At 41.7% G+C, this 14,606-nt stretch overlaps 1 protein-coding gene across 6 annotated transcripts in view; it reads left to right on the forward strand.

Annotated features, from left to right (window-relative positions):
- MPRIP (myosin phosphatase Rho interacting protein) overlaps nt 1–14,606 on the forward strand; it is a 754,399-nt gene that overhangs the window by 477,342 nt on the left and 262,451 nt on the right. For all 6 annotated transcript variants that reach the window (XM_069210054.1, XM_069210057.1, XM_069210056.1 and 3 more), the window contains one exon: nt 5,122–5,701. In XM_069210054.1, the coding sequence (XP_069066155.1) occupies nt 5,122–5,701 (580 nt within the window). The remainder of the gene's footprint in view (nt 1–5,121; nt 5,702–14,606) is intronic.

The raw sequence follows: 14,606 nt of genomic DNA on the forward strand, positions 1-14,606 counted from the left end.
TAAAAGACAATATGTATTCAAACAATAGTTTCCCGACTAAAAATCCTTCAGAATGTTACTTTACTTCTCATATTTATTTCTATAACTGTGTTGAAAAGTTTGCATAAATAATAGTATTGATCCACTGGTAGACCAGTATTAATTATGTATATTTATTTTAACCTAATTTAATATAGTTATTAAATGTTCAATTTCTCAATTAAACAGAATCAGGCATACAATTGTAGTTTCTGCTCTAGAATGTCAAAAGCTCCTGAAATATATATATCAGGATTGTGAGCCCGAAGAATGAGTGAACACAACATGTAAAAACAGCAGCCTTTTAAAGGCCTTTTGTGTTTTTAAAAGGTTGTCATGCTAATCAAATTTCACAGAGTTGCACTACAATTCTTTTAAACATTTAGTTGATGATAGAAGTGTGAATTCAGTTGTTTTCCCACATAACCTTGTCTTTTTCAATACAAAAATGACAGATTTCAGCCAAACAAACCTCTTAAACTAATTGAGGCTTAGTACAAGAATCTGTTTTAACAAGCTCTGTGCAGTTCATGAAAGACAGAGTCCAAGTTCACCATCTAACAGTGTGCTATTATCAGAATTAAATAGTTTTTCCATGACCTGCCACTTAATGTCCCAAATAGAAATTCAAGCTTCATCGTCGTTTGACTACACAATGTATTACAGAAATTGTCCTATTTATTGGAGTTGTAATTTCAAACGCCTCCTTCACGGGATTGCCATTAGTACTAGTAATCACTACAAATTATTTCTAGGGTTTCAGACCATTTTTTGAAAGTAAAATGTTTTTCAAATTATTGGTGTGGCCTATCTCAAACAGCATTTTTGACTAATCAATAAAAAATAGCCTAAAAATAATTTGACAGTTTTAGGAGTCCATTTTAATTTATTTACGTTTTTATATTTAAAACTCGAAGAAAATAAAATCGAAATACAGAATACCCTGAGTAAAATAGTTGAACCTTGCCACTGGAAGGCAACAGTGTTGCTCCAGAGTCTGAAATGCACACAAATCTTCTATATTTCAAGTAACGTAATGCACATCATTATTCTGGTGTCCAACAAATGGATGGTGACCTGAGCTAACACCGCAAGTCTTGATTACCTCTCTCTACTCTTATAAAATAGGCATTTTTATTTACTTCCATTGCATTTTCTCCCATACTCATCATACTTTTTCTCCCATATTTCTCTGCCTTCCCTGGATATACAAAAGACGGCTTTGTTTGTTTGCATGTTGTCCTCTGCAGTCATTAGAAAAAGAAACAAAGGGGATTTGCATTCTAATTTTGTCAATCTCAGACTTAGCATGCAGCTGAGCTACTTTAATCTTTGTTTCTATTGTCGTTATAGGAGACCACATCTTCAGTATCTTCTGCCCTCAACTCTAAAGCCTCCACTGTCTAATTTGAATCAGTACCTACTCATTTCTTTCTGTAATTCTTTATTTGTATAGCCCATGCCTTCAATCATAAGGGAGTAAATGTGGGCTAATGTTAGTTATAAGGGGCGTGGAGGTTGTGCTTCCAAATTTAGGGCAATTATCTCCAACGTATGTTCATTCCTCAAGTTAGTTAAACCCTATGTTTACAGTTTGTGAGCGCCACTCAAAAACAAGAAGAGATCCCTGCATAGACTTGCAGTGCTCTCTATTTCAGTTAAAAGGGTTTAGGAATTGCTGCCCTGTGCTAGGTAGACTGTCCTCAGTATATACTTTCTTCTCACTATCATTTCACAGTGCAAGGCTGTGGAGTGTGAGCGCAGAGTTGGCAGGTAGTAATAGCACACATATAGTCCCTTGTCTGGGTACCTAGATTTGCAGGTCTTTCTGCTGCTGCATTGGCAGGTATCTTTTTGTTGCCACTCTGACTGGCGGGCTTCATGGGGCTGCTAGTTCACATTCTTGTGCAGAAAATTGTGTCAGCTGTACTGCAGTCACTGCTGCTGTTGTCCAGCATCTCCTGCAAGTCGTTTCGGATAGTAATTCCCTTGGTTCTGACTCTATTGTGTCTCACTCTTCTTAATCTACAGAGGCAGGATTTTTAGGTGGGGCAGTCCCATTGTGAGCTATAAATGCACACAGTTGTAATTTACCTATGTTTTTTCCTAAACCAAAGAGAATGGGTTCTTTTATATTATTACTTGTAGATACGTTGAGGGCTTTTCTTCTGCCAGTGTACCATTATCTATCTTATGTAGAAATACAAAATAATGATCTTTCCTGTGCATGTATCTTTACACACTTTATAGCTCCACTTTGTTGTCAACATCTTTCTGGATAGTTTGCTTTTACACTTTTAAATTCTAAGTGCAGTTCAGCAAGGAGAGAACAAATCCAATGTTACTGAGAACCCCCCAGCACAAATGTCCGTTATTGATTGATGGCAGCAGAGACTGTATATTACTGATCTCTAGTAATTTCAAGATATATAGAAGGTGCTTATAATAAATATATTGTTCTAGTAAAAGGTCATAGAGATTAAAAGGATTCCTTCCATAATTGTAATTTATGAATTTAACACTTACATTGTGATTCTGTCTAGACATCAGCCATCTTCCAGACTGCTTCATAGATTCTGAGTACAGTGCAGACAGTTGAATACATCATGCCTGTTTGTGTAATCGGTTTTAGAATTGCAGCCATTTTGCTTTACTACTAGTTTTCTTGTACTCTTGTCTTTCCTGTCATCATTAGTTGAGAGCTTTTCCTGCTTCTTCTGACTTTTTAATGGGGATTCCATGATGGCGATTAAAGTTGCTTACTTGCAATCTCGGTTTACAAACATCCCTGTCACAGCTAATAGAATTGATACAAGCCACTGGTTGTAACTGCCATTGCAGTCCCTTTTGCACTCTGAAATGTCCTGACTGCTTTGCAGGGGCAATGTCAATTTCTTTATCCATGAGGTTTTTGTCTACAGATTTTGATTGTATGATTTCCTTTAAAAAAAGAAAGGGTACACAAAGGTACTAAATCAGATCAGTAGCATATTTTTATTTTTTTTGCAAGGTTGAGTCTGTATTACAAGTAATATGAATTGTCATTCGATTTAGCAGTAATCCTAGAAATAATTGACCAGCATCCATATCCTGTGGGTAAACAGTGCATTATGGTTAATCATATTGGAATTAAAACAGCGTTTCATTACCCTTCAATTGTTCCAGAACTCCAGTAGTTACCAGCGTTCCCTTCATAGACAGGTATGCCCTTGGGTGCTTTCATATGTCCTTCGAACTCAGCTTCAGGTAGGCTATTTACCTAGAATGTCTATATTGATCTTCCTAAATGTCTAGTCTGATCTTGCCCACAGTCTGCAGTATCCTAGTGTTCGTCAATTAAAAGAAAATAACATATGATAAAGAAATTAAATTAAGTGATGGCACTTCCTCATTTCTGAATTTCTTTTGGTTGAAATATTAATGAACAAGTTATGTGCTGGCCAGTTCCTAATTGAGCTTGAGCGTAATTACTGTACCCATAGCTCACAGTTTTGTGACCACCTAGATCTGAAAGAACACTGTCTGGTACCTACCACTGCACTAGAGTTCTTTCTTTGAGAAATCACACATGGCTTCTAGCCTGCATATCTGTATTATCTGACCCTTATCCAGTCTGTGTGATCATTATATATTTATAGACTTTTAAAGTAAGGCCTGGGTGTCCATTATGCCTTTTTCAGAAATGAATGCTTTATTTGATATACTGGTTGTGTTTCTGTGATAGAAGTTAAGGCACCATGCTACAATTAATGCACAAAACACTCAGTACAAGTGATCAAGCCAAAACCTTGATGTTTCCGTACAGCATGTACATTGGCAACAAAATGCCGTAGCTGATATTTAAAGTTCACCTGTACTTCTTTCAAAATTAAAATACAATTTAAAAAAAACATGGATTCCTTTTTTCGCTTGTCAGGCAGCCTCTGCAAGCACCAACGTAAAAGGGTGCTGTGAATTATTTAGATCTTATTGTGCAACTTCAACCCTGAATTGTTTGCCTGACATACTTTATTGAAATAGAAATATATGCAGTAATGGTAAACACTGTAAATCCTCAATCAAAGGACCGCTAGAAATACTATATAATTTACTAAAGGTTTACTTAGTCACTAAAGCACCAGTAACTTCAGCTGGAGACATCCACAATATCAAATAAAATTATCCTTATTCCACATTCCCTTTATCACTGAAATATTTTCAGATGCACTTCCCTTTAAAATGTTTCTGTTACTACCTATACAGTCATTACATCACAGACGGTTTCTGCTGTCTTTAAAGTGTTGTTCATTGATATTTTAACCTTGTTAAATCTTCTAGAATAGCTAGTGCATTTCAGACTTGTTGATAAGTCTGCTCTTCAATTGTCTAGAATTGTTGTTGCATGATCCTCTGATAAGTGTATACTTAGCTTTCAATATGTTAGTTTAAATTAGATAGCAACCAAAAACAATTTAAAGCAGGTGGGAGGTTGCAGGTTAAGCCACTATCTGGTTTGTTTGAAAATCATACTACTGATCATAAGGTATCAGTTTATTTTCCTATTTTTATAATTTTTCATGTACTGACAATTTAGCTTAGGATTTTGATGATTTTTGTATGGGTTTCATCACAGTTGGTCTGTAGTGTTTGTGTCTGTTGTCCAGACTATTTTCTTCAAGTTATTTAGACCTTCTGCAGAGGTTGCTATAGTAAATGGATTTTTTGTTGAGGGATTTTAGGAGGGGCACTTCTCCCTATTTGTAATAAGTATGCCCAAATTTGGGAGTTGTGTTATCAGATCTGTTTAAATAAACTGTAAATTTATTTGTAGATTAATGACCTAGTTTATAAACATGTTACGATTAGCCTAGGCATAATTGTGGAGTCTAGATTTTCAGTATTAAATCTTCTGATATAAACCTGGAACACTTCCCACACATAACATAGCATTCTTAAGAATTCCATAGACAGAATTCCAATAAAGTGAGAACTTGGCTTTTATTACATTATTTAAAGTTAATAATAATCTATTTGCATGGCAGCATGAAATGAACTGAGAAGGAGTAGGTGATTTCTATTAAATTTGACTGATAGTGGGCTCCTTTTCTGTGCTTCTTTTGACAGCTCTTTGCCAGAAGAGAAGAGCAAAACAAAATCTGCTTATGACGTCTGTCCCAAAGTAGGTGATAAGCAGGTCCCTGACCAGTCTGCAGTAGATGTGGAAGTAAAGAGAAGCCGAGCACGTGAACGCAGGAGAGAAGGGCGGTCAAAAACCTTTGACTGGGCAGAGTTCCGCCCAATCCAACAAGCCTTGGCACAGGAAAAGGCAAAAGCTGCAGAGTCCTCTAGCCCTGTTGTGACCTCCTCAAAAGACGCTAATGGCTCTGATCCTGACCAAGTAGACCAGGAAAGGGAACGAACTCGAAGGCGAGAGGAGAGGCGGAAGCGATTTGATGTAATTGATGGGTCAAGCATGGAGGACATATCTAGGATGGAAGTAGACAGGATTCCAGTGGCATCTGCATCTGTTGAGCTGAAGCCACAGAATGTTCATGTAGAGATTGAGCAGCGATGGCACCAAGTGGAGACCACTCCTCTACGTGAAGAAAAGCAAGTTCCAATTGCACCACTTCAACTTCCTGCATCATCATCTTCCCCCGGTGGCCTCCAATCTGAGAAGCTAACATCACTTTTGGATAAAGAGGTAATGTTAAGCATCAGTCACTCAAATGAGAGGCAGTACATTTCACAATTGTTTCTGGGCTTGTAATCTGTGTAATTATATTTTCAGATGTACACAAGAACAAAATACAGATGTGACTTATTCTCTTTTGGTTCTTCAATGTGTTCGGTCAAGACCATTTAATAAACAATAAATTGTAGGAATAGATGAGTATTTTAAACTCTGGGACATTCCACTGGTAACAGCTACACCTACCCAGTAAGTAATGCACACTGGATTTCACTCTTCACAATTTCAAGATTCCCAGAGAGTTATATAATTTCTCCTAATTGTGTGTCTGAATTGGTTCCTTTCTATTCTAAGTCGAAGTGCGACATTCGCAAGCTGAAGTCCCGCGAAGGATATTTGCGATCTCTCAGAAGATAATTAAAGCCGGCATGGAAAAACATAGTTAAACACATGATAGACATTGTTTTCTCTGGCATACACTGTAAGCAGTTGTAGCCTATCTCTGAAAAAAGTTTTGTTGAAAATGTTATCCTACCAACAATATGTTGTGGTTGTTGAGTAGTATATAATGCCCACTGCTGTTCATGGTTACAGCTAGAGAGACACACCATTGGAAGGATAACCATCCTGCATTCAATTATTGAGCAATATTGGTGTAACTGTTTCACTCAAATACTTATCATTCTCTTCAAATTGTGTTGCGCCATTGAAACAAATTCACCTATCTTAGAAAGGTGTCCCACCGCTGATAAAGAAATAGTTTTAAAAGAATGTTGCTTATGGAAGAGAACAAAGTGAGATGTTGTGTTGTCGGTGCATGTGAGATTATTGTGTGCGGTGACCGATGCTGCCGCAACATTTTTTTTTAACAAAAAAAAAAATGCTGCTACCATGCCATAGAAAATGTTTCTCATGATGAACTGAAATTACGAAATAGACTGATAGATGAATTTTTTAAGTAGCTAATGGACATAATATTAAGTTTGTGGCAGTGTATCTAGCAGGTGTTTCTGAGTAACACCCTTGTATGCTTCAGTATGTTTATAAATGTGCAGGTGTAACATGAAGAAACTGATACACACTCTGGTCAATGTGAGGTGGAGCCACCTGTACATGAGGTTAATCATTAGTATTCCAGAGACACCATCTGAAAATAAACCAGCATCTGCACCTAAGCTAATCCAAGGCCGAGAACAGATTTTGCATCACATCATAACCGGTTAAAACAGTGAAGTGTTGGCAGTGCAGAGAACTTAGAAAGTGAAAGCTATACCCTGAACATAACAGTTTCAATGGTAGCAACTGTTTGGCCTTGCAAGCTGATGTTCCACATGGAGAAGAGGCCTCAGAGCAGAGGAAACCAAATACCTACGTGTGCTACTGGAGATCAGATTTGTATTTTGAGTCCCCCTGCCAACAGCTGGCAGGTGACAGCATTTAAGGCTGTATTTAGCAGATTGAATTCTAGTTTCCTGTGGCATAAAGACCCCTGGGTCATGGATCATTCTAAAGAGTGAGCTTGACCATTGAGTGCACAAGGAGGTTTAATAGGTGAGCCCCTACCCCACCCCCTTCACATACACACAAAACACCTGAAACGGGCCTAAAGATTTATGCCCCACAAAAACACCTGGCATATGGCATTTTTAAGAATCGTAAAAGTAAATGCACTGCAGTGCCCTACATGAGTGATGGGATGCTTACTTAATTAGCAAATGGCATGTTTCACCTTCTTAAGGCAATCCATGCACCTTTCCATAGAACATAACTTGTGGGTTGCTCTCTACCTACTTCACTCCTCCAGAAGATAATGCTGGAGACACCGTAGAAAAACTGAATAATTGAAAAAGAGCCTCAGAGCACAAACAACAGCAAAAGTAGTTCTGCAAATATGCAGAGTTCAGTCCTTGTGGTGCTTCATGGAGCTCAGTCATGGCCAGCTGCCATGTATGTATCTGGCCACTGGCAATTTGTAAGAAACAAATGGAAGTAGTCAGGCTCTTTGTACCCCCAAATGATTAAAAATCCGTGCAGTTTAGTGACAATGTATCCCTGACCGTTCAATCCAAAAAACACATCATTCAGTGGCTGCAGCCGTTGTTGAGTAAAATATTTGTGAAAGGTGTTGCAACGGAAAGCATCAAGGTGATCCATATGGAGAGGTCCAATATTTGCTGTTGACATTTACTATATATATTTGCAGCCTTTTGTGATATGGATACAAAGGGAAGCTATTCCTGAAAGGATTTGTCTTGCATATCCATATATATATGCACACATGTTCATATATGCCTGAGGTCCTCAGTGTAGAACTCTGTATGCTTGAAGTAGTGTTATCCACCTCCTTTACAGGTGTGTCTCCTGGAGAAGGGTTACGTCCACCCCTTACACTTTTGAAAAGACAGAATCTTGTATCTCTTGTCTACAGACCCCATTCCACAAACATTCCAAGTGAGGTAGGAGAATTTTGTGCTCCTCTCCATTGCAACCTGATTTTCAAGCCTGTCCCCCCTGCCCAGAATCTCCTGTCAAGCAACCAACACCCCTCCCCTCCATCCATCACAAAGAACACACAGCCAGGAGGAAGTCTCATTAACTGAGCAACCAAACAACCCAACACCCCCATCCCAGGCTGAAGTAGCAATGGCCCGCCAGCCACAACACAAAATAAACCATAACTATAGAAGCCAAACTTCCAGTGTCATTGTGTTGTATGAGGTTTTCTCAAGAGGGGTGGCTTCCACAACATCCATTATGAAGATCTCTCCACCACCAAATCCCCTGTAATAAAGCAGCAGAGGATCAAGATGGACGCAGCTGGGCTACCCTCAATAAAAGCAGGTTAGGTGCATGGGTAGGCCCATGGTCTTCCAGGTCGTGACAGATGTGAGACAGTGCATCCCCACAATAGGAGCCCCATCTCCCAGCTGGCAGAAGGATGAGAATCAGTGATATAAATGTGAAAGACCTCAACATTCACAGCCTGGGGGGGGTTACAGATGGTCTCGGACTCTCTGAGGGGGAGGTTTATCAATGTGGCTCTGGGGAGCTCTCCATTCCCTTCATCAAACAGGATGCCATGTCTATTGCTGCTGCTCTCTCCTTCTTAGTCTGTCCTATCATCTGGAGTGCGCTGCTAGCACCTTTTCTCCTTTATCAGCAGTGGCGTTTCAGCCTGGGTGGTTTGGGGAGGTGCCCTCCTGCAAGGCCACCTTTATAGGCCTCCAGCCAGTCCCATGCAGCAGACGGGTCATCAAAGAAAGTAGCTTGCCCATCTACTATAGTTTTGAGGTGGGCAGAGAACAAAGGAAATGCAGGGCCATCTCCACACTCCGCAAACAGGGTATCTAGCGTGGACTTGACCAATGGTTCCCGCTGCACAGCACTGCCGCCCACCTTCCTTCCCCCACTGTATCTGGCCTTCTCATTTGGGCCTCCTCAACAGCACTGTCGTCATGCTGGACACCTCCTGTAGTCTGTGGCTAGCTGAGCTGTATAGGCACCGTGCCAGGGCTCCTCGCGATCCATCTGTCCTCATGTACAACACCCCTCCCTCTCTGCACAGGTATCTTTCGCAGAGAGGGCACTTTCTGCAAAGCCAGGCAGGCGTGGCTACTCATCAGCGCCTTACTACCCTGGGTCTTGGTCCCCAGCAGGCACAGCACCACCAGTCTGCGGTAGAGCGGGTTCTGCGCAACTTTCAATGAGAGGAGGCAGCTGACACTCGTAGTCCAGGCCTGCGGTCGGGCAGCAGCTACTCTCAACCGGGGCTGGGCCTGCAACTTGCCTGATGCCGGCACCCAGGAACATCCCAGGGCCAGGTAGTCGGATAATAAAGGAAGCTGGAGCTTTCATGGCCACCCATGCCCGCCCACTGCCTTCTTACATGCCACGGCATGGCCGAGACCCCTCTCATTGCTGGAACTTTCGCGTTGTCACACCTTCTGGATCGTGTCTCCCTCTGTTCTGGGGTGCAGTCTGCTTCCACAGAATCTAGGGGCAGCCCAAGGCAGTGGCGTAACAAAATCTTAGTGGGCTCCCCTGAGAGAGAATGGTGAGGGGGGGCTCCCTACAATGCCCATTCCCTTGCATTCGTCAACCACCTTGTAGAAGTACTTAACCTTTGCCCCCTGCATCCACATAATATCAATAGGATTTTACATGATATGTTTGGCGCCAAAGAGGAATAATTTGTTCTTGTGGGATGGGCATGCTCTGGATACATACACATTTAAAAATCGAGTCATAATCATTTTTTTAAATATAACATTATTATTTTTATTAACAAAAAGTAACGTTAGGGGCTGAGTGACTATTACCCTCATGGCACCTAAATAGGGGAGTAGGTTTGTTAGGGATTAGCAGATGCAAATTAAATCTAGTCACCCCAAGGTTAAGACAAAACAAGTTATTTCTATTTTGTCAGAACAACTTAATCTTCCATAACTTTGCAGGGCTCCCATTTTATGAATCTGACAGTTGTCCGTTCCATTAATTGCCTTATTCAGAGTGCACAAGTGTAGCATCAGTTTATCTATGACCTATTGGGTCCCCCCGAAGTTCACTTCTAAGGACACCAGTGATAGTGTGGCTAGTGGTATTTTAGATATCCCATATAATAAAATGCATAGAAGACATAATGCAGGGGTATGTAATGGGCGATATAGGTATGGGTAAGAGATTTGGTCACCTTTTCAGCGCATCTCCTTAGATTAAAATAAATCACCCCCTTAGTTTTATTGCATATGCGGTGGACACTTAACTGTGTCAAACATAGCTACCAAGTTTAAGCCAGCTTGTGTGTGATATTTCATTGTTTATAGCAGCTAATGTGTGACAATTTCAGGCCTCACGTGTGACACTCTCAGTGACACCTAAGGGAAAACTTTGCAGATATTAATAGTTATTAATATTAAGTTCACAGATTTTTTTTTTAATGTAATGCAGATGCTTTATTTTGGTTTAAAAAATTTATCAAGCACTTGCAAGTATTTTAGTAAAGCTGGTTGCTTTCATTTTTCAATGCTGTGCTTTTACTGGGATATATACAGGGAGTGCAGAATTATTAGGCAAGTTGTATTTTTGAGGATTCATTTTATTATTGAACAACAACCATGTTCTCAATGAACCCAAAAAACTCATTAATATCAAAGCTGAATATTTTTGGAAGTAGTTTTTAGTTTGTTTTTAGTTTTAGCTATGTTAGGGGGATATCTGTGTGTGCAGGTGACTATTACTGTGCATAATTATTAGGCAACTTAACAAAAAACAAATATATACCCATTTCAATTATTTATTATTACCAGTGAAACCAATATAACATTTCAACATTCACAAATATACATGTCTGACATTCAAAAACAAAACAAAAACAAATCAGTGACCAATATAGCCACCTTTCTTTGCAAGGACACTCAAAAGCCTGCCATCCATGGATTCTGTCAGTGTTTTGATCTGTTCACCATCAACATTGCGTGCAGCAGCAACCACAGCCTCCCAGACACTGTTCAGAGAGGTGTACTGTTTTCCCTCCTTGTAAATCTCACATTTGATGATGGACCACAGGTTCTCAATGGGGTTCAGATCAGGTGAACAAGGAGGCCATGTCATTAGATTTCCTTCTTTTATACCCTTTCTTGCCAGCCACGCTGTGGAGTACTTGGACGCGTGTGATGGAGCATTGTCCTGCATGAAAATCATGTTTTTCTTGAAGGATGCAGACTTCTTCCTGTACCACTGCTTGAAGAAGGTGTCTACCAGGAACTGGCAGTAGGACTGGGAGTTGAGCTTGACTCCATCCTCAACCCGAAAAGGCCCCACAAGCTCATCTTTGATGATACCAGCCCAAACCAGTACTCCACCTCCACCTTGCTGGCGTCTGAGTCGGACTGGAGCTCTCTGCCCTTTACCAATCCAGCCACGGGCCCATCCATCTGGCCCATCAAGACTCACTCTCATTTCATCAGTCCATAAAACCTTAGAAAATCAGTCTTGAGATATTTCTTGGCCCAATCTTGACGTTTCAGCTTGTGTGTCTTGTTCAGTGGTGGTCGTCTTTCAGCCTTTCTTACCTTGGCCATGTCTCTGAGTATTGCACACCTTGTGCTTTTGGGCACTCCAGTGATGTTGCAGCTCTGAAATATGGCCAAACTGGTGGCAAGTGGCATCGTGGCAGCTGCACGCTTGACTTTTCTCAGTTCATGGGCAGTTATTTTGCGCCTTGGTTTTTCCACACGCTTCTTGCGACCCTGTTGACTATTTTGAATGAAACGCTTGATTGTTCGATGATCACGCTTCAGAAGCTTTGCAATTTTAAGAGTGCTGCATCCCTCTGCAAGATATCTCACTATTTTTGACTTTTCTGAGCCTGTCAAGTCCTTCTTTTGACCCATTTTGCCAAAGGAAAGGAAGTTGCCTAATAATTATGCACACCTGATATAGGGTGGTGATGTCATTAGACCACACCCCTTCTCATTACAGAGATGCACATCACCTAATATGCTTAATTGGTAGTAGGCTTTCGAGCCTATACAGCTTGGAGTAAGACAACATGCATAAAGAGGATGATGTGGTCAAAATACTCATTTGCCTAATAATTCTGCACTCCCTGTATACATCAATTATTTTTAAACTATATGTATTCCATATTGCTTTTAACTTTGGCCCGGCACATTATTCAAAGCATGTCGGAGGAAAATGGGAACTCTGGGTTTCCATCAGATACTTTAATGGCGACATTGTGTATTCACGGGAAACGCCCTAAGGCCGACTCCGGAACAACGGAAGTCCTGGTTAACGAAAGCTGAACAATGCTTTCCTTAACCACAACTTAGTTGTTTTGTGCCTTACAACGCACATGCGTGGTTAATGCACAAACAAGGGAGTCAGCTGAGGAGGATGACGCGATGAGGTGACGACTCAGGTAAGTGGGGCTGGGGTGGGGGGGGGTCGTGGTTTTAGTTTTAGGGGCGGGGTGGGGGGTTGGGGTATTTTCTGTTTTGGGGGTCGGGGGCAGGGGTGGGGGGTCGTGGTTTTAGGTTTAGGGCCGGGGTATTTTCTGTTTTATGGGTGGGGGAGGTCGGGGTATTATCTGTTTTAGGGGCGGGTGGGGGGGTAGGGGTTTTAGGTTTAGGGCCGGGGGTGGGGGTATTTTCTGTTTTAGGGGTGGGGGGGGTCAGGGTTTTAGTTTTAGGAGCGGGGTGGGGGGATCGGGGTATTTTCAGTTTTAGGTGTGGGGGGGTCGGGTTTTTAGTTTTTGGGGTGGGGTGGGGGGGTGTCGGTTTTAGTTTTAGTGCCGGGGGTGGGGGGGGTCGGGGTTTATTTTCTGTTTTAGGGGTGGAGGATCGGGGTTTTAGTTTTAGGAGCAGGGGTGGGGGGTCGGGTATTTTCAGTTTTAGGGGGTGGGGGTGGAGGGTTGGGGTTTTAGGGGTGGGTTGGGGGATTTAGGTTTAGGGGCAGGGTGGGGGGCTCGGAGTAGTTTAAGGGGCAGGGGTGGGGGTCGGGCTATTTATAGTTTTAGGGGTGGGGGTGAGGGGTTGGGGTTTTAGGTTTATGGGGTGGGTTGGGGGGTCGGGTAATTTTAGGGGTGGGTTGGGGGGTTTAGGTTTAGGGGCTGGGTGGGGGGGGCTCGGAGTAGTTTCAGGGGTGGGGGTTGGGGTTGTTTTAGGTTTTGGGGGTAGGGTGGGGGTCAGTTTTAGGGGCGGGTGGGGAGTTAGGGTTTTAGGGTTGGGTTGGGGGAGTTTAGGTTTAGGGGCAGGGTGGGTGCCTCGGAGTAGTTTTAGGGGTGGGGATACTTTCGTTGTTAAGGCATTCCTGGTAAAGGCATTAGTGGTAACAACAAGGTCGTTGTTCCGACCTCGTTGTTCAGGCATTCGTTGTTCCGGCAGGCGTCGTTCCGACATACATTCTGTATTCACTTGTAATGACTAGCATGTACTGTCCTGGCCTTACGTATTTCCCTGTATCAGTACATGTAAGAAGAAAATACTTTAGAGTGTGTTCTACAGCAGTCCCAATGACCGCTGACTGATAATGTAAGTAAACAAAGACATAAATGCAATGCTAAAATTAATGCAGATTATTTTATATAAAGTTTTACTTAACAATCGTGTATAGGCCTTTGCAAAGCCTTAAAATGTGAAGAGCGGGCTGGCATTTAGCTCTGGGAAAGATGACAACCCTATCTCTCCTCCAGTAAGTTCTGTGCTGCCTCTTTACTCTAAAATTTGCAGTGGTATGTGGGGGACGCTCTCTCTCAGGGCCCACCTCCCAACCAATTCCTGTAAGGTGCGTGTCAGACTCGGACTGAAAAGAACATTTCAAATACATTTGTTCCTTTTTAGTCTGAGGCTGCACTGTGTCAACTCCAAGCAGGCAGCACACTGCAACTGCTTTAGAGACACACACTGCACAGACAAGCTGAGGGGGCCCCTTCCTACTGAGAAGACCAGGAACACCGCTCAGATATGGTGCAGGGGTTGGAGGCAGCTCTCAGAGCTCCTCTAACTAGTGGCTTTCTTGGTATGCGGCCAACCATGCCCCCATTTACATAGATGTTTATATATAGTATTAAACATAAGTGGAATATATTAAGATTACATTATATTAAACACATATTTTAAAAAATACAACATTTACTACTTCAAACTCTATATTAAAAAGAACAATATTTTTGCCCATTTTTGGATATTGGTGTCAATATATTTTCTCTGATATTTTTGTACTTACCATTATCAGTATAGGAGCACAATACTGTGGCAAACTATATGTTCGGTGGCATGTGTAGCTGCAGATACACATGTTGTGCATAGTCCGCCGTCTGGTGTTGAGTCGGAGTGTTACAAGTTGTTTTTCTTAGAAGAAGTCTTTTCGAGTCACAAGACCGAGGGACTCCTCCTCCTTTGTTCCATTGCGCATG

Source organism: Pleurodeles waltl, chromosome 10 (genome assembly GCF_031143425.1).
Source record: "Pleurodeles waltl isolate 20211129_DDA chromosome 10, aPleWal1.hap1.20221129, whole genome shotgun sequence".
NCBI classification, from domain to species: domain Eukaryota; kingdom Metazoa; phylum Chordata; class Amphibia; order Caudata; family Salamandridae; genus Pleurodeles; species Pleurodeles waltl.